General features: G+C 46.1%; 1 protein-coding gene and 1 long non-coding RNA gene across 7 annotated transcripts; one reads left to right on the top strand and one right to left on the bottom strand.

Annotated features, from left to right (window-relative positions):
• Positions 1-502: 502 nt before the first annotated feature.
• Positions 503-6,127, bottom strand: LOC311531251. 4 transcript variants are annotated; one of them, XR_014714161.1, is made up of 4 exons: positions 6,030-6,127; positions 5,910-5,952; positions 1,959-2,236; positions 503-858 (listed from the first exon to the last, which is right to left on the bottom strand). It is a non-coding gene; the product is annotated as an uncharacterized lncRNA (long non-coding RNA). The 4 variants fall into 4 exon arrangements; XR_014714162.1 differs by lacking the exon at positions 6,030-6,127 and having other exon boundaries at positions 5,910-6,021; XR_014714163.1 differs by lacking the exons at positions 5,910-5,952; positions 6,030-6,127 and adding an exon at positions 5,698-5,900 and having other exon boundaries at positions 934-2,236.
• LOC311531234 (C-type lectin domain family 2 member B-like) lies at positions 5,561-20,905 on the top strand. Of its 3 annotated transcripts, XM_084648460.1 has the most exons (7): positions 5,561-5,625; positions 6,174-6,288; positions 10,832-10,930; positions 12,240-12,404; positions 13,273-13,427; positions 15,508-15,617; positions 18,753-20,897. In XM_084648460.1, exons 2-7 carry the CDS (start codon positions 6,222-6,224, stop codon positions 18,901-18,903), a joined length of 747 nt encoding a protein of 248 aa, XP_084504586.1. In that variant the 5' UTR covers positions 5,561-5,625; positions 6,174-6,221; the 3' UTR covers positions 18,904-20,897. The 3 variants fall into 3 exon arrangements, with proteins under 3 accessions (XP_084504586.1, XP_084504585.1, XP_084504587.1); XM_084648459.1 differs by lacking the exon at positions 5,561-5,625 and having other exon boundaries at positions 6,205-6,288; positions 18,753-20,896; XM_084648461.1 differs by lacking the exons at positions 5,561-5,625; positions 10,832-10,930 and having other exon boundaries at positions 6,211-6,288; positions 18,753-20,905.

Raw genomic sequence — 20,905 nt, 5'->3', positions numbered from 1 at the left:
GATTCCCCTCTTAAAGAGGTCCTAAGAACACATTTTCCTTGGGTCTCACATAATTCAGTATAATTATTATATTTGTTTCATGTAATATCTATCCTTTAAACATGATCTGAGAGAGACAAGAGTGGGTTGCAGATGCTGTACTAAAAAAAAACTTCCCATAAAATACCATGAAGGCTTGAAAGCTTTTTTTTCCCCAGACCATTTCCTGCTTGGATAGATTAGAAATATTAGATCTTGTCTTCTCTGTTCGCCTGGAACTCTATATGGATGATTGGAAAATGAGTGGGATTATGACACCACCTCTGATAGACTGCAACCTGAGCAGTTGAAGAGATTTTTAGTTAACATTAATTTAACTCACACAGTTGGGAGAGAACTCTGAAAGATTAAACACTTTGCCTCTTAAATTGCAGGTTCAGAAAGCTCCATCTAGTCCTCCAGCCAAACAGGAAAGACTAGACTTGGTAATCTTAATATTTCTAACTAAAAATATAACGAAAAGCACTTTTCCAGGTCTCCTTTATATATCATAAAACACAAAATAAAAGCACACATTTATTTTCCCTTTTCGGCAGGTCTCCTTTATGATATGTGTAATCAGTTAGGTCAGACATACGAGGAGCTAAACTTGTGGCTGAAGCATGGCATTGGTGTCTAAAATGTGGTGAACCTCAAACAGCTTTTGAAGCATTTTTAGGGCAGGATTGTGGCTATTTCCCATTCTTGTCATTCTGATAGTCACTGATTCTTTGTGCCAAAGTCACTGTTGAAGAATGTCAGCGTTCTCAATCTGGAAGTTGCATGCTTAATGTCTGCATTGCATTTATAACCCCACCTCCAGTCAAGGTAACAGAAGGACTACAAATGAAAAAGAAACAAAGTTTTAGGTCTTCAGAAATTTGTAAAACCCTTAAAAGAAAATCACTTACTCACGTCTTCCTTTTACACACACTCCACCATTGTCAATGACCACAAGCATCCAGTTCCTTAGTGGATTGTTTCCTGCATGATTATAAGACAGAACTTAGCATTTGTTATCCACAAGAGCACTTCCTGAAAATATGCCCAGTAAAAAGCTGTTTTTTAGGAAGGGTGCTTCTGTTACCGTTGTACTGCATTAAAACCCCTCAATGTTAATACTACTAGTCTTAACAATTGCTTAGGAACACAGGCCTCATTCTCCCCAGCCTGGCATCTAGTGTAATCATTTATACCAGTACAGAATGTGTGTAACATGTTGCCTCTTGTTTAAATGTATTCTGACTGGATAGCATGGTCCACTCACACTGCACAGGTGCAGTGGATGACATAAGGTGCTAAGCAGCGTACCTCCATCATAGCTGGTCTCAAGGCAGGAAGCCACATTGCTCTACTGCTCACTGTATCTGTTTTGTGGGTCAGAAACATTGCACAGCTTCCTCTGCCCCCAAGTCACATCTTTTCCCAGGGGACGTGACTCCGCTAACACACCTCACAATTGTCAAATACATTTTTTTAAAACTTAAATTTGGCCCATTTATTGAACCCACCCACCGATCGGCCAAGCCAGCAGCACTCTGAGCTCTGGTTCCACCATGCTAATTAGTAATGCTGCTGTCACTGGGAGGGGCTGCCCCATTTTTTAAACCAAAACAAATATCCCCACCAGTAAATAAAATGCTTCACTAAGGGTTGTGTTAACCTCACCTGCCCAAGTAGAATAGCTAAATAATCACAATGCTTTCAGAAGTTGGGCTCAAGGAAGCCAGGGAATGGAAGAAGGCACCTTTCATCTTCATTTGTTACACCAGGAAAATAAAAACCAGCAGGATCTTATTAAAGGGGATAAGGCAATATGCTGCTTTCATTGTGAATACAGAAAGAACCATAGTAAGCAGTCAGTTATAGCTATAACATTCCATTCAATTTCACATTCATTCATACACACACAGGTTCTGCAAGGTTGTTATCATAGTTACCAGACTTAGAGTTGCTTGTGCCAAGCCACTGGCCAGGTGGCCTGGACACGAGGAGGGAGCAGGGCCTTGTCAGATGTGAATCTGATGCTCCTGGAAGTTGGTTTGCAGAATCAGACCCAAAGTCTTCAGAGCCTATTTTTATAAGGATTTATCCTCATTCAAGTCTATAGGGCTTGCTTCCTCGTGCTGTTCTCATGTTTGGCTGCCGGCAGGTGCAGAGCACTCACTAATTTTTTCCTGTGGGTGCTCCAGCCCCGGAGCACCCATGGAGTCGGCGCCTATGGATCGAGGCGGAAACACAATCTCAACACATATTAAATGAGACAACCCCCTTCCCACCATAAAAGCAACTTAGTGTCACCATTTGTTAAATTCATTTTGAATGATAAGAATAACCACACAGCTTGGTATAATTACTCCTACAACAGAATTTACATTGGTGGCATTTGTATCTGTATGTGGTATACTTGAGATGATTGTAAGATAATCTGCTTCTGCTAAGGAGATCTCAGGGTTCACCTCTGGTAGCATTCTCTCAGTATTTGCTGATGAAGTTTGATGTTTCTCTCTCTGTGAGAGCTGATCTCCATTGTTCTCTCATCCCATTCTTGGGCAACATTGTTAGGGAAGAAAGAGTTTGCCTTCACTGTATTAATCATAATTTTACTTTATCATTAATATATTCTACAACAAGAACCCTCTCCTGACCACACTCAGTAACAGCTACTACTGGCATATTCTCTCACTTTATGTCCCTGGGCCAGGTTCTTCGCTAACACAAGCGGCATCCCACTGCAGACACATCTAACTAAAAAGTCATTTGCCAGCCAATGCAATTCTGAACTGCAAACAAAGGAGTCATGCAGCACGGAGGTAAAAGTCCTTCCATATATGGGAGTGCAGCTGGAAAACTGCATTTACTTACCGGAAAGGTAGGTAAATTGGAGTGAGTTCAAAGAGCAACCAAAATGGTTAGACAGCTGGAAAGATTAAACTGGGAGGAAAAACTAAAAGAGAAGTGTGTTTAGCCAGTGCCAGATTTACACTTTACATGCACCTAGGCACAGCATCTTCAGCGCCCTGCCCTGCCTACAGCGGACCTTTGTGTTTTCCGTAAAAAATTAAACTAAAAGAAATATAAATGATAATTTAAATACAATAGAACCTCAAAGATATGAACACCAGAGTTACAGACTGAGGGGTCAACAGGCCACGCTGTGGAACCAGAAGTCCTCAATCAGGCAGCAGCACAGACTTTAAAAAAAAAAAAAAATGCAAATACTGTACTATCTTAGGGCTCAAGGCTTCAGCTGCAGGGTGGTGGAGGGGCGGTCAAGGATCCAGGCTTCTGACCCTCGGGAGCATCGGGGCACAGAGCTTTAGGTGGGGGGCTCAGGGCTTCAGCACCACGACTGCTCCCGGTTTCAGCACTGTAGGGGGTGCTGGGACTCTGGGCTTCAGCCCCGCAGCTCTGTTCCTTCCTTTAGACCCACGGGGGGCATCAAGGCTTGGGGCTTTAGCCAGTTTCAGCCCCAGCACTCCCCCTGGAGCTAAAGCCCAGAGCCCTCCCGTCCTCCCCCGAAGCAGAGAGTCGAGCCGTGGAGAGCCCTGGCAAGGCTGAAACTGGGAATGGAGCTAGCACTCCCCCGATATCTAAAGTGCTGAGCCCCAGTGCTCCCACAGGGCAGAAGCCCTGAGCCCCCTGCCCTGAGCCCAAGTGCTCCAAGAGTCAGAAGCCCCAACTCTGTTTCTCCACCTGCCCCCCCCCCACCACATGTGGCTGAAGTCCATAACCTCTTCTTCAAAGTTACAGAACATTTCAGAGTTACAGACAACCTCCATTCCCGAGGTATCTGTAACTCTGAGGTTCTCACTTTTTACCCCTTTTAACTTTTAGACACCCCTAGGCACATGCCTCCTGTGCCTAAATGGAAATCCATCTCTCTGTCTAGTCTGGCTAAGGGCTTGATTCTCTGCGAAGTGCTGAACACTCTGCCCCCAATCCAGCAAGTCACTTAAGTACATGGTTAATTTTAAGCACGTGAGTAGTGCCATGCCCTAAGTGACAAGGTCCTGATCCTGCAGACAAGCACTTGCTTAACTTTAAGCACCCAACTAGGGTAGCCAGGAGTCCAGTTTTCGACCGAAACACCCGGTCGAAAAGGGACCCTGGTGGGTCCGGTCAGCAGTGCTGACTGGGCCACTAAAAGTCCAGTCAGCGGCGCAGTAGGGCTAAGGCAGGCTCTCTGCCTGCCCTGGCTCCACGGCTCCTGGAAGCAGCTGGCATATCTCTCTGGCTCCTCGGCACAGGGGCGGCCAGGGCGGCTCTGCATACTGCCCGTGCCCACAGGCACCATCCCCGCAGCTCCCATTGGCCACAGCTTCCGGACCAAGGCAAGCACAAGGGTGTTTGGTTTTCTGCAATCAGAAAGTTGGCAGCCCTACACTCAACTAACCCCACAGGACTAGGCACCTCCTTCAAATTAAAAACGTGCCTGTTTGCAGGATTTGAGAGATGTGAACAGTAAAGAAAGAGGGGGTGATTTGGGGTGGGACCAGAAGGCTCTTACTGGGAAGGATTCAAAGAAGCAGCAATAGCTCCCATTCTGAATTTCTCCCCACATATGTCACAGAGGCAGAGCAGGGCTTGTACCCTGCCAGTCAGTGCAGTGCTCTGCTTTGGGAGTCACTCTCTGCTTGGCTCTGACAGGAGCACAGAACAAGCCTGTTGGCTTCACAGCAGCAGTGAAAACACCCACCAAACAAGTGCAGGGCAGATATGCCTGTGGCTGAGCCTGCATGTCCCACAGGCTAACTTGGGTCTACCGGTATAGATGCTACTGCACCTATTACAACGAAATGGCCCACCTTGAGTATCACTACACAAAGTAAAACTATTTCCCCATGTTTATTCCCCCCTCCCACTGTTCCTCAGAAGTTCTTGTCAACTGCTGGATATGGCCCACCTTGATTATCACTACAAAAGGTTTTCTTCCTCCCCCCTCCTGCTGGTATTAGCTCATCTTAAGTGATCACTCTCCTTACAGTGTGTATGGTAACACCCATTGTTTCATGTTCTGTGTGTATATAAATCTCCCCACTGTATTTTCCACTGAATGCATCCGATGAAGTGAGCTGTAGCTCATGAAAGCTCATGCTCAAATCAATTGGTCAGTCTCTCAGGTGCCACAAGTCCTCCTTTTCGCGAATACAGACTAAGACTAACACGGCTGCCACTCTGAAACCTGTCTTAAGGCTGTACTTAAATAGCTGAAGCCCGCACGCACACAACAAAAGTTGGTCAGGCAGCAGCCAACCTCTGACCGTGTGCACAGGAGTTCACAGTGATTGGATTTGGAAGCGGAGGCTCACTTGAAGCAAAGAAACCACCCACTCAAGCAGGCCACATCAAAGCGCAAAGCAGCCGAGCCGCCCCGCCCGCTGGCTGGCTTTCACACATTCGCTATGCCGCTGATCTGTGGGCTGCACTCTCCAGCTCACAGCCGGCCCCGCCTCCCACGCAGCAGCTCCCTGCGGAACTGCCGCCGGAGCACCCCGCGCACAGACCGCTCAGCAACCGCAGCTGCAGCGCGCCCCGCGCCACCGCCCAGCTCTGACTCTAGGCAGACAATGCCCCAGGGCGCGCGCGCGCGCGCACGCGAGCAAGGTCGCGGCCAGGAGCTTGCGTGCTGACCCCCTCCTCGCGCGGTACTGTAATTCGCCCCAGGGGGAGAGCTACCGTAAAGTCTGTAGCACTGCAGCCTCAACCTGTTCTTCAGCTCCTTGCCGAAAGGAGCCTGCTCCCGCACGCTCGCCCCAGCTTTAGAACGCCTTGTCTTGAATGGTTCGGCCACTTGCCAAGAAGGATGGTTTTGTGCCTAAGGGGCAGGCCTAGGCAGCAGCAGGCCTAGGGTCTGTTTCCACCTCTAACAGTGGCCTCATTTTTCCTACCTCAAGCGGGAGCTGTAGGGTTCCTTCCTTCATTGCAGTTTTCCTGTGACAGAATGCAACATAATCACATTACATGAAATCCTTTCTTCTTTCTTTTTTGGTTATAAAAACAAGCCCTACCTTTCAGGCATGCACTAAGTTGTGTCCTCTGAACTCAAATACAAGCATCCTGTGCGGTTTACTTTGGTTAAAGTTCATAAGTGACCAGCCTCTCACTGCCCCTTCCTTCCTACTAACTTTCCATGGTTGCTTTTGCTGTGACAGGAAGGGTTGTTTGTTTCTCTTGGTTTCACTCTGCAAAAGAGGCTAGAGATGGAAGAGGGGGAGGATGGTTACACAGCCCTACGCTTCAAAGGAAGAAGGAAAAGATCGAATGGAAGTAAGAATAACATCTCCAGAGTTTATTTCTGTGCCATGTACCACCAGATAGTTTGATTTAGTGCAGTGGTTCTCACCTAGGGGTCTGGGGCCCTCTGGGGGGCTGCAAGCAGGTTTCAGGGGTCTGGCCTGCCAAGCAGGGCTAGCATTAGACTCACTGGGGCTCAGGGCAGAAAGCCGAAGCCCCACAGCCACTACATGGGACTCAAGCTCAGGGCCCTTAGCCCCACCACCGGCGGGCTGAAGCTGAAGCCTAAATGCTGTAGCTTCACGGGGGCTCCTGTAGCATGGGGCCCCAGGCAAATGCCCTGTTTGCTACGCCCTAATGCCAGCCCTGGCTTTTATATGCAGAAAACCAGATGTTGTGGCACGGGTGGGCCGTGGAGTTTTTATAGCATGTTGGGGGGACCTCAGAAAGAAAAAGGTTGAGAACCTGTGATTTAGCGGCTAGAGCAGGAAACGGAGTCACAACTAGAGCTGGGCAAAAATTTCTGCACGCTTTATTTGATGAAAAATACAGTTTTGACTGACCCAACAGTATGTGCAAATTTGGTACAAATAATATTGGCTAGTCACAAAATAGTGGAGGTGGTGGTGCTGCTGCTAGCCCCCCAACCTTTAGTCCAGGGGTGGGATGCAGGTGATCTGGCTTTGAATCCGTGCTCTGGAGCAGAGCCTGAACACCCTTTATTGATTCATCAAAAATTTTAAAAATCAAATCAGGTTCAGTTCAACCTGAACCAATTTTTCCCCCCCGTTGGTTTTTTTTTTTTTTTTGAACTGCCATCAAACTAAAAGATCAGTTATTTGTCCAGCTCTAGTCGGGACTCCTTGAGTACATCCACATGGCAAGCAGAAACCCAGAGCAGCGAGTCTGGCTCTAAAGAATGGGGTTCACAGGGCTCATGACACAGTGCAAAAATAGCTTTGTAGATGTTCAGGCTTGGGCTGGAGCTCAGGCTATTTTTAGCACTGTAGTGTGAGCCAGAGTTCACAGACCCAGGCTCTGAGACTTGCTGCCGCATGTTTCTGCTTGCCATATAGACATACCTCTTCGGTATTTATCCAATTCTGCCATTTGCTTGCTGCATGACCTCCAATTAAGCATGCTATTTAAACTTCCTGTATCTCAGTTTCCCCGTCTGTAAAATGTACTTGTTTCTGGATGTGGTGAAGCTTAATATTTATAAAACGTTTTGAGACCCTTCAATGAAAAGTACTATAAGGGTGCATAGGCATATTTATTTTCATTATATTTTTCTTTAATGAGATTTGATAATGCCATAACCACAGATAGGTTAGAATACGTTGAACAGAGAGGGCATGATTCCTCTTTCACTCATATGTCAGTGGAGTTACTCCTGATTTACACCAGCATAAGTGAGAGGAGAATCAGGCCAAGAGTCTTAACAGACTTACAGAAGCCCCATTTGCACATGAGATAATGTCTAATATGCCTAGCCTATACCGGCTGCTTTTGTAAACACTTTTGAAGAGAGTGACTGGGTAACAGCTTTTCCCTGGCACTACTGAAGCCACTGATAGGATTTGTCACTCTTCTATGGGTTACTCTTTAGCGAAATTAATACGTTATTTATAAAGTAATTATATCCGGAAGTCATCACAAAATGGTGCCTTAACCCACAGGTTCCTGCCCATTTATGTAAACATCAGCTAAAGCTCCACAGAGCGAGCGAGCACGCGGGTATGTGCTATCCCAGTGCAGCAAAACAGAAATGTGATTCTTAAAAAAAGAGAAAAAAATCACTTTAGGGCAGGGGTGGGCAAACTTTTTGGCCTGAGGGCCACATTGGGTTTCCAAAATTGTATGGAGAGCCGGTTAGGGGAGGCTGTGTCTCCACAAACAGCCAGGCGTGGCCTGGCCCCTGCCTCTTATCCGACCCCATCACTTCTCGCACTCTGACGGCTCCCCCGGGACTCCTGACCCATCCAACCCCCCCGTCCCCTGACGGCCCCCCCGGGACTCCTACCCCATCCACCGCTCCCTGTCCCCTGACCACCCCTGGACCCCCTCAACCCCTGACTGCCCCCTGCTGCCCCATCCAACCACCCCCTCTCATTCCTGACTTGCCCCCCGGGACCCTTGCCCCATCCAACCACCCCTTTTCCCTGTCCCCTTACTGCCCCCAGAACCCCTGCCCCTGACTGTCCCCCGCCACCCCATCCAACCCCCCTTCTCCTTCCTGACTGCCCCCCCGGGACCCCTGCCCCATCCAACCCCCCTGTTCCCTGCCCTCTGACTGCTCCGCCCTCTATCCACATCCCTGCCCCCTGGCCACCGCCACAACTCCCCTGCCCTCTGTGTGGCCCGTGGGTCGTAGTTTGCCCACCTCTGCTTTAGGGCAATGAGTAAGCCAAAGCTAATTACATCTTTCGTTGTTCTCTTAGGAGAGTGGTCATCTAGCACATATTTGGAGAGGGGTTTACAGAAGGAAAGGACTGCAACTCAGCTGTTCTCAACCTTTCCAGATTACTGTACCCCTTTCAGGAGTCTGATCTGTCTTGCATATCTCCAAGTTTCACCTCACTTAAAAACTACTTGCTTACAAAATCAGGCATAATAATACAAAAGTGTTACAACACGCTATTACTGACAAATTGCTTACTTTCTTATTTTTACCATATAATTATAAAATAAATCAATTGGAATATAAATATTGTACTTCCATTTCAGTATATAGTATATAGAGCAGTATAAACAAGTCATTTGTCTGGATGAAATTTAAATTTGTACTGACTTTGCTAGTGCTTTTTATGTAGCCTGCTGTAAAAATAAGCAAATATCTAGATGAGTTGATGTACCCCCTGGAAGACCTCTGCATACCCCTGGTTGAGAACCGTGGCTGTAACTTATCTGATCTCTGAGTAAAATGGAAGCAAGTATATTTGTATCATGGACCTAGAGAATGTAGAGTAAGAATTTAGAGGGTGAGGTGTGACTGAATGATTTGGGAGTAGTGGGAAATGGGTTGCCATGCAGCTCCACCTCAATGGTTTGAATGACTCAAGGAGATCGCATATAGAACCTTTTATCTCTAGGGCACAGTTTACATCCACTCTCAGGTCATGGGGAATGGGTTAAATAGAGCCTTCACCTCTGCAGAAGTCACCTTTTCCAATCTTGCCCTATGCATGTGGAGATTGAATAATTCAGGGGGGATGGAAGGGGATACTGACCCACTCAGCTTTAGGTGCCATCAGTTCCTATCTGTTCTATGCAGGTCAGTAGGGAGTGATCAGAAATCATTCCCATCTGCCAGCTGTTCAGTGCGTTGTGTGAAATTATTTAGGGTTGCAGTCTAATTTCTGATTGGACAGTTGTCCACATCACAAAACCCACTTCCATGGCTGGGATTGCTTACCCTTAATTGGCTCGCTCACAAGGAATGAATGGTTTACTGAGACCGAATTCCCTACTCAGCCCTCGAAGAGGGATCTTCAGATCATGATCAAGTCACTTTGATGGGGGGCTGATGTGTGTGTTGGAAGCTTGTACTGCCACTGCTTATACTATACCTGTTTGGAGAGATATACAAAGAGCTTCAGGTTCCTGGACTCGCAACCCAGCACCTTTTACCAACACTGTATTCACGGAAAGTAAACCACCAAAGAACAGAATAGAGATAGAAATGTCCTCTTCCTCCAACCAGGAGGCTGGTACAATCTCATTGACTACGGGAGGCTTGATGGTATATAGGTTCATAGTTCAAAATACTTAGTCCCTAGATTCATAGATTATAAAACTAGAAGGGTCCATTGGGATCATCTGATCTGACCTGTATAACGCAGGCCATAGAACTTCCCTAAATGAATTCCTGTTTGAGCTAAAGAGGAGATCGAAACATCCACAATGCACCATATGAAGCACCATTGCACCATATATACCATGAAAGGAAATTTCTTCCTGACCTCCAGAGAGTAGTTTATGCCCTGAAGCATTAGGAATGAGGGAAATATGTAACCCTTGTAGAGTCACTGCAGATGCTATTCTTATATTTTAATTCCTACAGAGCTATGTGCCTCAGTAGTAACCCAGATCAGTGCCGTCTGTTGGGCAATTCTAACTTTCTTTCCTTTTAAGTGCCCCCCTTGCCTTCTGTTATGGGTTAGGATGAATAAAAGTGCCCAGCTGGCCTTTGCCTTGGTGGGTGTCTTCCTATTTCTAACCAGGGGTCGGCAACCTTCGGCATGTGGCCCATCAGCGTAATCTGCTGGCGGGCCGCTAGACATTTTGTTTATGTTGACCGTCCACAGGCACAGCCCCCGCAGCTCCCAGCATCTGCAGTTTGTCATTCCTGGCTAATGGGAGGTGCAGGAAGTGGCAGCCCGCCGCTTCCTGAAGCTCTCATTGGCCGGGAACGGCAAACCGTGGACACTGGGAGCTGTGGGAGGCTGTGCTTGTGGACGATTAATGTAAACAAACTGCCTTGTGGCCCGCCAGTGGATTACCCTGATGGGCTGCATGCCGAAGGTTGCCAACCCCTGATTCTAAACTATGCTAACAGCTCCTTCTGTACTTGCAGCTTCTTCCAGGTCTTCTCCATTTTGCCATCCATTTACCATATCCCTAGGAGTAGCGGTGACCATTCTGCTTGGGACTGTGATGGGTTTGACTGTTCTGAGTAAGTTCTGGCTCCTTGTTTCAAAGCCAAGAAGTCACAAGAAGGGGAGGGTTAGTTCAATAATGGGTTAGACATGCCATAGGACCTCCATTTTCATGATCATATCTTCCATCCCTAATCCATCTGCCCTGAATATTACACTGGAAACACAACAGCTAGAGATTTCTAGCGCTCAGCCATTTTAATTGATGGAAGGAAAAGAGAGCCCATTGAAGAGGGAAAGAGTTTACATTTAGAAAAGCTTGGCATTTTCATTCACTGCTCCTGCTACTTGTCCATTTGGCAGGATGAGACAAGTGTAAAGCAATGACTGAGGCATAAAAGCAGACCTCTGCCACAGGCAATTTGGAGAGACAATCAGGCCATCTGTGGCAAAAAAAGGACAATATTAGATGGGCCTCATTTTTCCTCTATCAGCTCATCATAGGGTGACACTGCCCTTAGGAGTGAGCAGGGCCAGTGCCTCTGTGACTCATCAGCTGTCTCCCAGTTGTTTTAAAAGAACTTCTGAACGGCCATACTGGGGTCAGACCAAAGGTCCATCTAGCCCAGTATCCTGTCTTCTGACTGTGGCCAATGCCAGATGCTTCAGAGGGAATGAACAGAACAAATAATCATCAAGTGACTGTGATCCATCCTCTGTGGCCCATTCCCAGCTTCTGGCAAACAGGGGTTAGGGACACCATCCCAAAAGAGGGCACCTGGGCTGAGAGGGAGAGAAACCTGGCCAGTCAGAGCTCCCAGAGAGCAGGAGATGGGAGGAGTTGTCTGGTAGAGCCTATAGGGAGCAGATGCCTCTCTGCAGGCCTTCCCTGGAAAGAGGTGGGAATTATTAGGAAGGCAGTGGCGTGGCTGTCTAGCTGACCTTCCTGAGCCAGACAGACAAGCCAGGAGAGAGCTTAAGACTGAGAGCAGCAGAGGGAGATGCTTGCTGGCTCGTGGAGCCAGAGACCTGAAGCCGAAGGGACAGAGAGGGCGGAAGACTGGGAGAGAGGTATGGTGAGGGATGCCAGAGCCTGTGGTGAAGGACGCTGATTGATTTGATGTTGGGAATATGATTATGGGACTTGGGTTATGGGTTGTGTGCATGGGACTTTGGTAATTAACCCTGCAAGGGCTATGGTTGTACTCAAAGATAGTTTGGGCTATTCACTGGGGACTCTGAGAAAGGGGAAACTGAGGCAGATGTGCCTCTCATGCTGTGGCTTGCTGTAGAAGGGCACTCCAAGCAAGGTTACCGTGTGACACAGCTACTCATTTTGCTTAATTCATTACATGTATTTATATCTCTATGTGTTTTCTATTTAAGTCTTTCAAGGCTCTAGTCTCAGCTGCCTCAACAGTGCCCAGAATTTGTCTGAGGAACTCAGTGGAAATATCCAGAATCCATCCGATGACCTTCACAGAAGTACTGTGATGATGCTGGGCAAATTAAGGGAACACTTTTGTGGGGAGTTAGAGAGCGGGAAAGCAGGTAACAGCCTCGTGATATTCTCCTTCCTATGCATCACTGAAGCATGCAGAAACCTGTATCTTTTATTAATAATAGTTCATAGTTTTATGACTGTAGGCATTTATAAAGCCCCAATCACTGTAGTATCTTGGTGTACTTTGAATAATTTAGAGCAGGTTTAGAAACATTTTCCCCTCTCCCCAAATAGACAGTAAATACACCATCGCCCTCTGCAGCACCAAACTGGCTACCCAAAAAGGACATGGGGTGGACCACCTAGTGGTCTGAATGGCATTCCCGCAACCTGCACTTACTATAAAGTCTGAACAGAGAGATGGATCTTACATCACACTTTAAATGGAGCCAGGGTCAGATCAGATATTTTTTCCAGCAGAAGCGAATTCCAGAGGTGAGGACTGGAACATCCTGTCTATGGTGCCCATGAGTAGCCCCGCTCAGGTAGGCAGCAGGAGCATTCCTGCTGAGCATAGGTGCAATGACTGGACAGAGAGAGAGCTGTGGCCTAGAAACAGGGTCATATAGGTGATGATCAGTGCTTTGATTATCACCTATCGATGACCTGGCACCTCGGGAAGAGAAAGGAGCATGAGTATAATAAGCTGCTGTTGCTCTGCACCACTTAGAAAAAGCGGGCAGCTGCATTCCATGTTAGGTGAAGCATCTGGCTGGTTTTTAAGGGAGTCCCCAGATAGTGTGTGTTCCTGCAGTCTAGCCTTGAGTAGACAAAGGCAGGGATTGCCATGTCAAGCTCCACATCTGAGAAGAAAGGATGGTCTGTGAAAGAGAGAGGGAGCTGGATAATGAGAGGAAAAAGGAGGGTGGAGATACTCCATTGATCTCTTTATAGGACTCTTTCTTTACCCTGTAGAACATGCCCAGTGTGAGTACTGCCCACTTGGATGGGTTCTGCACCATGGGAAATGCTACTATTTCTCGGAGAAGAAAAAAAACTGGAGTGATAGCAAGTGGTACTGCAGCTCACAGGCAGCCAGCCTCGCTGTGATTGACAATGAGGAGGAGAAGGTGAGAAAACACCTCGTTCACAGTTCTAATGGAGAAAGGGGGAGCGATCCAACAAAGGAACATAAGAAATACCATACCAGAAGGAAGTCAAATGTAGCTCACTTCCTGCCACAGAGGGTCAGACCATTGTATGGTCTGTATCAAGCTCCTGACACACCAGACATGACCAGGAGTCCATTTGTCCAGGGTCCTTTATCTACTGCACCACTACTGGATCAGATCAATGGTGCATCTAATCCATTATTCTCTCTCAGCTTTTGCCATAGTGGAACAAACCAAAGGCTCATCTAGCCCTGTATCGTGTTTCTGACATGGTCAATGCGAGATGCTGGTGGGATGTATATCCACAATGCCCTATTATTATACTGGGGGATGGTGGAATTGCTTCCTTGAAAGTCTGTCTTCTCTGATTTTTTCGCTACAGGTCCTGTTGTGACAACTGGTCTATAACTTTTCCCTGCTTAGAAAATTACCATGGAAAGTAGGCTAAGTTATTTTCAATAAAAAAAAATGTTATAAGCGGGTGCAAAAGAATCAGAGAGACTGGATTAGCCTAAACCAAAAAGACCACATTGATATAATCCAAGGACTGTTGAAATTATGCTTGTTAAAACATTATGTGGAGCCAGATATTAATGAATTAAAAGTGGTATGTCAGTTATTAGGCCTAATTGCTGAACAAAACAATGAGGGACAGACTATCCCACCCACCATTCCTTTTGTGAATCCTTAAAGAAAAAGACTTCTGGGGAGGACTGAGTTTCACCATCATGGCTGCCACCCCCACCACCTCCTGGGATCCGTGGGCCTTCATTATCCTAACCTGAGAGTATGCTTGCACAGGGATAAAAACCCACGGCTGACCTGGGGCAGCTGACTTGGGCTCGTGCTCCAGGGTTGACAAATGAGTGTGTAGATGTTTGGGCTCAGTCTGAAACCTAAGCTCTGGGACCCTGTGAGGGTGGACAGTCCCAGGGCACAGGCTCCAGCCTGAGCCCAAACATCTACAGAGTGATTGTTAGCCCCACAGGCCAAGCCCCACCAGTCTGAGGCAGCTTCCTGTGTGGGGAAGTGAGATTATGCCAATAAGGCCCCATGTCACTTCACAAGCTAACCAGAGTCCCTTCAAAGTATCCTACTTCTGTCTAAGGACAAAGTACAGTAATAGAGATCTTTCTATCCAAAGTATACTAACATCAGAGAATCCTGGAAAGGCCTTATTATTATTATTATTACTATTATTACTATTTTTAGGCTGCACTTAGTCCAGTGCCCGCACCCCACTAGCCAGTTCAGTATTGTTCCTTGAAAAATATGCTCACTGTTCTTTATCTAACTCATTTCTTTAGAAGTTTCTAGATATGGTGTTTTAACCACTTCCCCAGGGGACTATTATGTATTCACAAGGGGAAGTTTCAGAGTAGCAGCCGTGTTAATCTGTATCTGCAAAAAGAAAAGGAGTACTTGTGGCACCTTAGAGACTCACAAATTTATTTGAGCATAAGCTTTCGTGAGCTACAGCTCACTTCATCGGATGCATCTCACAAAAGCTTATGCTCAAATAAATTTGTGAGTCTCTAAGGTGCCACAAGTTCTCCTTTTCTTTTTACAAGGGGAAGTGAGTGTTGCACTCAATTAATATGGGCTCAGAAAGAATAGTCTTGCAGTTAACATGCAGGTCTGGGAGTCAGGAGACCTGGATTCCATTCCTACTCTTGTCACAAGCTTGTATGACTTTTCAAATTACCTAAATTCTTTGGGTCAAATTCACCTATGTTCAGAAGGTCAAAAACAGTGTCTAAGCACCACTTAGTGGCATTCATTGGCCTGCTGCACAGGGGTGAATTTCACTCTTTGTACCTTAATTTCCCCATTTTTAAAATGGGGTTAATAAGACTTAGCTGATATTCATAAAGAGCTCTAGAATGGAAGCTGTCATGAAACTGCACATTATTATAATTTTATTTATGGATTATTTCCCGTAAGAGCATTGGGACAACTGGTTACATGTTTTTCTTTCTTTTGCCTTAATTAATATTATCCTGTCAATCTGAAACAGTTTTGGTCTTGTATCTTCCAGACCTTTATTATGAACAGGATGAAGATGGAAAAAGGCTACTATTGGGTTGGACTCAGTAAGGGGAAGGACGGATGGCTGTGGGTGACTGGTGCTGGGTTACCAGCAGAGAAGTATGTTGAATCCATTCCCTTTTATTATTATTAATTTTAAACTATTTGGATCAAATAAGGATTCTATTGTTTATGCAATGTCCTTACTGCACTAAATGAAAAGATCACAGGACTGAAGAGACCCCTGGCCCATCTAGTCTGGTATCCTGTCTGTGGCAGACAGGGCCGTCCTTAGGATTTATGGGGCCCTACGCAGTATTTTTAAACTGGTGCCCTTATGCCCAACTGAAGCCGGGGTTCACATGTGTATTTTAGATAAGGGTGGTCTTTTGAAGGATTTATTTAAAAAATGATATGTATGACAATCCAAGCATTTAAGGCTAAAGATGAATACTCAGATTGTGCATCTAAAAATCTATGCAAGGATTTTTTAGAGATCTGATTTTATAATCTTCAGCAACACACTAATGAAATATTTTTAAAGCAAATTTTAAACTAAGGTCCTGTAGACTAACATGTTCTGAATAAATATTACAGTAATGGACAACTGTTTTTTGTAAAACTGACAGTGTATACCTGGGGGTTGGCAAATGCCTGTTAAATGGCTTCCTTACCACTTGAAGAAAAGGAGTACTTGTGGCACCTTAGCGACTAACCAATTTATTTGAGCATAAGCTTTCGTGAGCTACAGCTCACTTCATGGCTCTTTAACAGTTTCACTGTGGTGTGAATAGGTCTGGCAGGCTGAAAGGCTTTTTCACTTTTAAGTACTAAATCCCCTCGGAGGAAGACTCACCAGGCTGCAGCAGCCAGCTGTGGTGGGAGCCTGCAGAAAGGGTCAAATTAGAACAGGGAAGCGGGAGGGTGGACACTAAGACTCTAAGGACAGCCCTAGTATCAGAAAGCAGTGCTTGATGCTTTTGAATAAGGTGAAAGTCCCCCAGAATGCAATCCTATGTTCAACATTGCACAACTGGAGCAGGGGTCGGTGCATAGGAGAAATTCCTTCTGTCACACACAGGTGATCATTTCATGCCCTGAAACAAGATACTGAGCTACAACTACTGTTACTGCTCATGCAATTATGCTACCTCTTTTAAAACCAGCTACAGTAGTAGGCTCTCACCTCCTGCAGCAGTGAGTGCCACAGGTCAACTGTCTTGTGTAACAAAAATTCATTTTATCCATTTGTAATTTGCTGTGTTTTCCTGTGTTCTTGAGTTATTAGGGAAGGGGATGGCTATTAGGAGTACCTGAGTGACCACCTCTACCATTCCTTTTGAGGAACACCTCTATTTAATTAATTAAATAGATCTGTTTTATACTGCTGCCCACCACTATAGTATCTGGGGCCAGATTTTTAAAGGCATGTAGGTGCTTAAAGATGTGGGTAGGCACCTAGTCAGAATTTCAAAAGTGCCTAGGCACCTACTTCTCATTGATGTGAATGAAATTGGGTGCATAGATGCCTAGTGGGAATTTCAGAAGCACCTATCTGCATCTTTAGGTGCCAAATACCTTTAGAAATCTGACCATCAGTGCCTTCCTTGTAAGACCTGTACTAAGTGCAAAGTCCCTTGTGGACCTCATGGAGTTGTTGGCACTTCTCCCTTCTGGGGGTTAAAACTTCTGGGGAATGGGTTTTGTTTTACATTTTGTTAATTTCCTATTTTTGGTTGGTCAGTAGGTGGGGGTTTAAGGAGTCAGTGTTTTGAGTGTCATTCTTACTGCAGAAAGGCTTTTTTAAAGAGGAAAGTTTTGCAGCATTTCCTTAAGACAGCCAGACTCTTGATTTGCCAGGTCTCCTCTGGAAAATTGTTCCACAGCCACATCCCGTTGGCTCAGAATACTTTGTGCCCAGCTGTCATGTGGGCAGTTCTGGGATTTGTCCCAGAGGTGGACAGCGATCTCAGCAGTTCATAGACCAAAATTTGATCTTCGATGGAAGCTAGGGCTTAATTCGCTAACTGCTTTGAGAAATAGTAACCAAGGCCTTAAACTGACAGCTGACTAGAAGCCAGGGAGGGGCTTGAATACAGGCCTGATGTACTCACAACTGCCTAAACCATGGAGAGGGGAGGCAGTCACGTTCTGTACCAACTGCAGCCTGTGCATTTTTTTTCACATTCAGCTATAGATACAGTGAATTACAGTAACCCGGACTCGATGCGACAAATGCATGGATCACTATTGCCAGGTCCTCATCTGGAAGGAAGGAACTAGGTTTCCTAGCAAGCTAACAGTGAAAGAGGGCAGTTTCAGATACTAATGCTCCTTGGATCCAAGGAGCTGAGTAAGGAGTCCAACCGGCCCCCGAGCTTTTTTATCACTTTGAAGAATGGGGGCTGTGTGCCTTCAGTCGAAGGTCATAACAATGTCTCATCTAGTTCTTCAAAGCATTTTCCCTCTCCAGCCAGCATCATTTGGGTCTTGCCTGCATTCAGCTTAAGCCAATTGCTCTTCATCCAAGAGCTGATCTCTTGTAGGCATTTTGACATTTTAGTAGTGTCCATGGTTGCATCAGTTGATATTGCATTCCCATCGTACTCTCGTCCATCTCAAGATTATGCCAGTTGGGATCAGTACTTTCTGCCCACTTATTATGTGTAGTATCATAGCACCTAGGAGTCCTAGTCATGGACCAGGGCCCCACAGTGCTAGCATTGGACAAACACTGAACAAAAAGGCTGTCCTTGCCCCATAGTGCTTACAGTCTTAAAAGTCCTCCTGTAGTTTGACTTGAAAACAGGATTCTTCCTTTCCTTTCCTAACCTGTTGTGTAGAGGTGCTTGGGCTTGTTCTAGATAACCTGCAAAGAAAACAACATATTGGGCCCTTGCCAAAAGTGGCCTGAAAGGGTTCCGGTTTTGTTTTGTATTTTATTTTAAATTTCCACCCCTACATTAGAAATTCAGGTCTTGTCTACCCTCTCTTAACTGAGAGACTCCATGGACAATGGGAGAACTAGTAGGTTTATGACATCACAAATACCAAAGGAGTGAAACTTGAATAACTGAGGTGAGGGCAGGGCAGAGCAGGAAATCCTTAGCCAGACTTTTTAAAACTGCTTGCTTCTGTTAATATCTATTTAACGCAAATGGTTGCGAGGAAAGCTCTCTTAGTGAAAGCTGTTAACATGCCCAACTGGCACATCACTGGAGTAAAATCTACTTCTCTGACACTCTCTTCCATTAGGCTTCATGTTACTGGCAGCACCGACAGCCATAGCTGTGTTGTTTGTGGAGTGGACGAGATTCTGGCTGAGAGCTGTTTCAACCCCAACAAATGGGTCTGTGAGAAAGCCACCATGGAGTTTCCAACTGTGGAGAGGGTCTCACTGAATTGAAATCCCCTCCCTGGTCCCAACAAAAGCTTGGTAAAAATAGGGCAAGGAGCACTGTTACATCAAATGCAATACTTTGGGCACAATGTAAGATTTGAGGCTAAAAGACTAAATAGGCCAGAGACTGAACTTCTCTTTTCCCTTGAGCTAGTCTCCCACAGGAGAATCCCTAAATGTGTATGTAATGCAGTGATTCCCAACCGGTGTGCGGTCAGGCCCAAACAGCTGTGCATGGAATTTTTTTAAAAACGACATGAGAACAAGTAGTTCTGATTGGCCACCTTCTGATTGGAAAGGCCGCCTTCTGATTGGCCATCTGCCTCACTGCCCCTCAACGTCCAGGGGCAGAGCAATGGGTCACCTCCTCTGCCCCTCCCCTTCCCTCCTGCAGCTGCCAGCCAGAGGTGAGGGGAAGAGCCCCTGGAGATGGAGGTATGCCAAGGCAGAGAAAAGGTTGGCAACCACTGATGTAATGTACAACGGAGAGAAAAAATAAAAAGTTAAAAAATCTTGGCTGATGGAGGAACCTCTGCCAAAGCCTAGCTACCCAAGCTAAGAGTCTTCAGGTTAATGTCTCCTACAGCATCTTTGTAGAACTATTGGTCTAGCCAACATCACGTCCTTAATACTATATTTTCCCAAGCCCCTTTCCAAGCATCAGCAGCATTGGTAACCACCCAGGCACCATCCACCTCCCTGGCTTGTACAGGCAAATTGAATTGTATATTACATAATTTTTCTTCCCCCTCACAAGCTCCTTGGGGCACTATCTGTTTCTACCCATCCCCTCCCTTTGCAAGGCCTGCCAATAAACATTTCCCCTTTGTTTGAGCATAACTCCATTTAAATTTGCTGTGCAGGACCTCTAACTTTTTATTTGACTCAGATAGCCAAAGTACACAGGCTATTTGTTTCAGGGAGGTCTTGAGGTGAGATCTAAGAATCGGGAGCTAGAGATCTGGCTTCTCATCCTGGCTATGACACCGATTTCCTGTATAGCCTTGGGTCTCTCTCTGCCGTAGTTTCCTGATACCTGAAACTGGGATAATGATAACTAACATGGCTGCTACTCTGAAACCTGGGGTAATGATACTTCCCTACCTCACAGGAGTGTTGTGAGGCTTAAGTCAGACATGGCTGTGAAGCACTCAAATACTACAGTGATGAGTGCCATAGGAATGTCTATAAATAAACAGGCAACTATCTGTAATTAGACTGTGGAATCCATATAGCTCAACCTACAACAACCCAAAATGCGGGACATGAAAAAATCATTCATGCAGGAAGTTTAGAATGCGGTGGGATTTGTTCCTTTAGGGTAAATACCACTTTCTATAACCTCAGGTCAATGATTCTGTATTCCAGATATAAGCAATTTTTCAACCATGAAAATGAGGAGACACCAGGGCTTGAGTCGTGCCAGAATGTTCCAGAATGCCGTTCTGTCACTTTTTTTGTGGTGAAGCTGAGTTTGGCAGAGCACTGGGGTCAGTTGCCTCTCACTAGCTCACTCCACCCCAAGCCAGGGGAAAGTGCTCTGGCCCACTGCTGGGATGCACTGGGGACTCGGCCAGAGATCCATGCTGCTGATAGATTGCCAATGCCAGCAGTGAGCCTGTGGGGGTGTCACGGGATGGTTTTTCCACATTTTCCCATGACAAACAGATTTCTAGGATCCCTGCATGAGACTCCTACTACTTCTATAGTGCAACCATCATTTAGAACAGCGGTTCTCAAACTGTGGGTTGGGACCCCAAAGTGGGTCGCCACCCCATTTTAATGGGGTCACTGGGGCTGGCATTAGACTTGCTTGCCAAAGAGCCCTGGTTGGTGGGGCTCAAGTTACAGATCCCAACCTGGGGCTTAAACTCTTGGCTTCTGCTTTGGCCCCCCACTCTGGGCAGTGGGGCTCGGGCAGGTTCAGGCTTCAGTCCCCACTCCTGGGCTCATGTAATAATTTTTCTTGTCAGAAGGGGGTCGTAATGCAGTGAAGTTTGAGAACCCT

The sequence above is a fragment of the Lepidochelys olivacea genome, assembly GCF_965140295.1.
Source record: "Lepidochelys olivacea isolate rLepOli2 genome assembly, chromosome: 1".
NCBI lineage: Eukaryota > Metazoa > Chordata > Testudines > Cheloniidae > Lepidochelys > Lepidochelys olivacea.
Note: the sequence above shows the minus strand (reverse complement) of the source record. Positions and strands in the feature narration are given on the sequence as shown.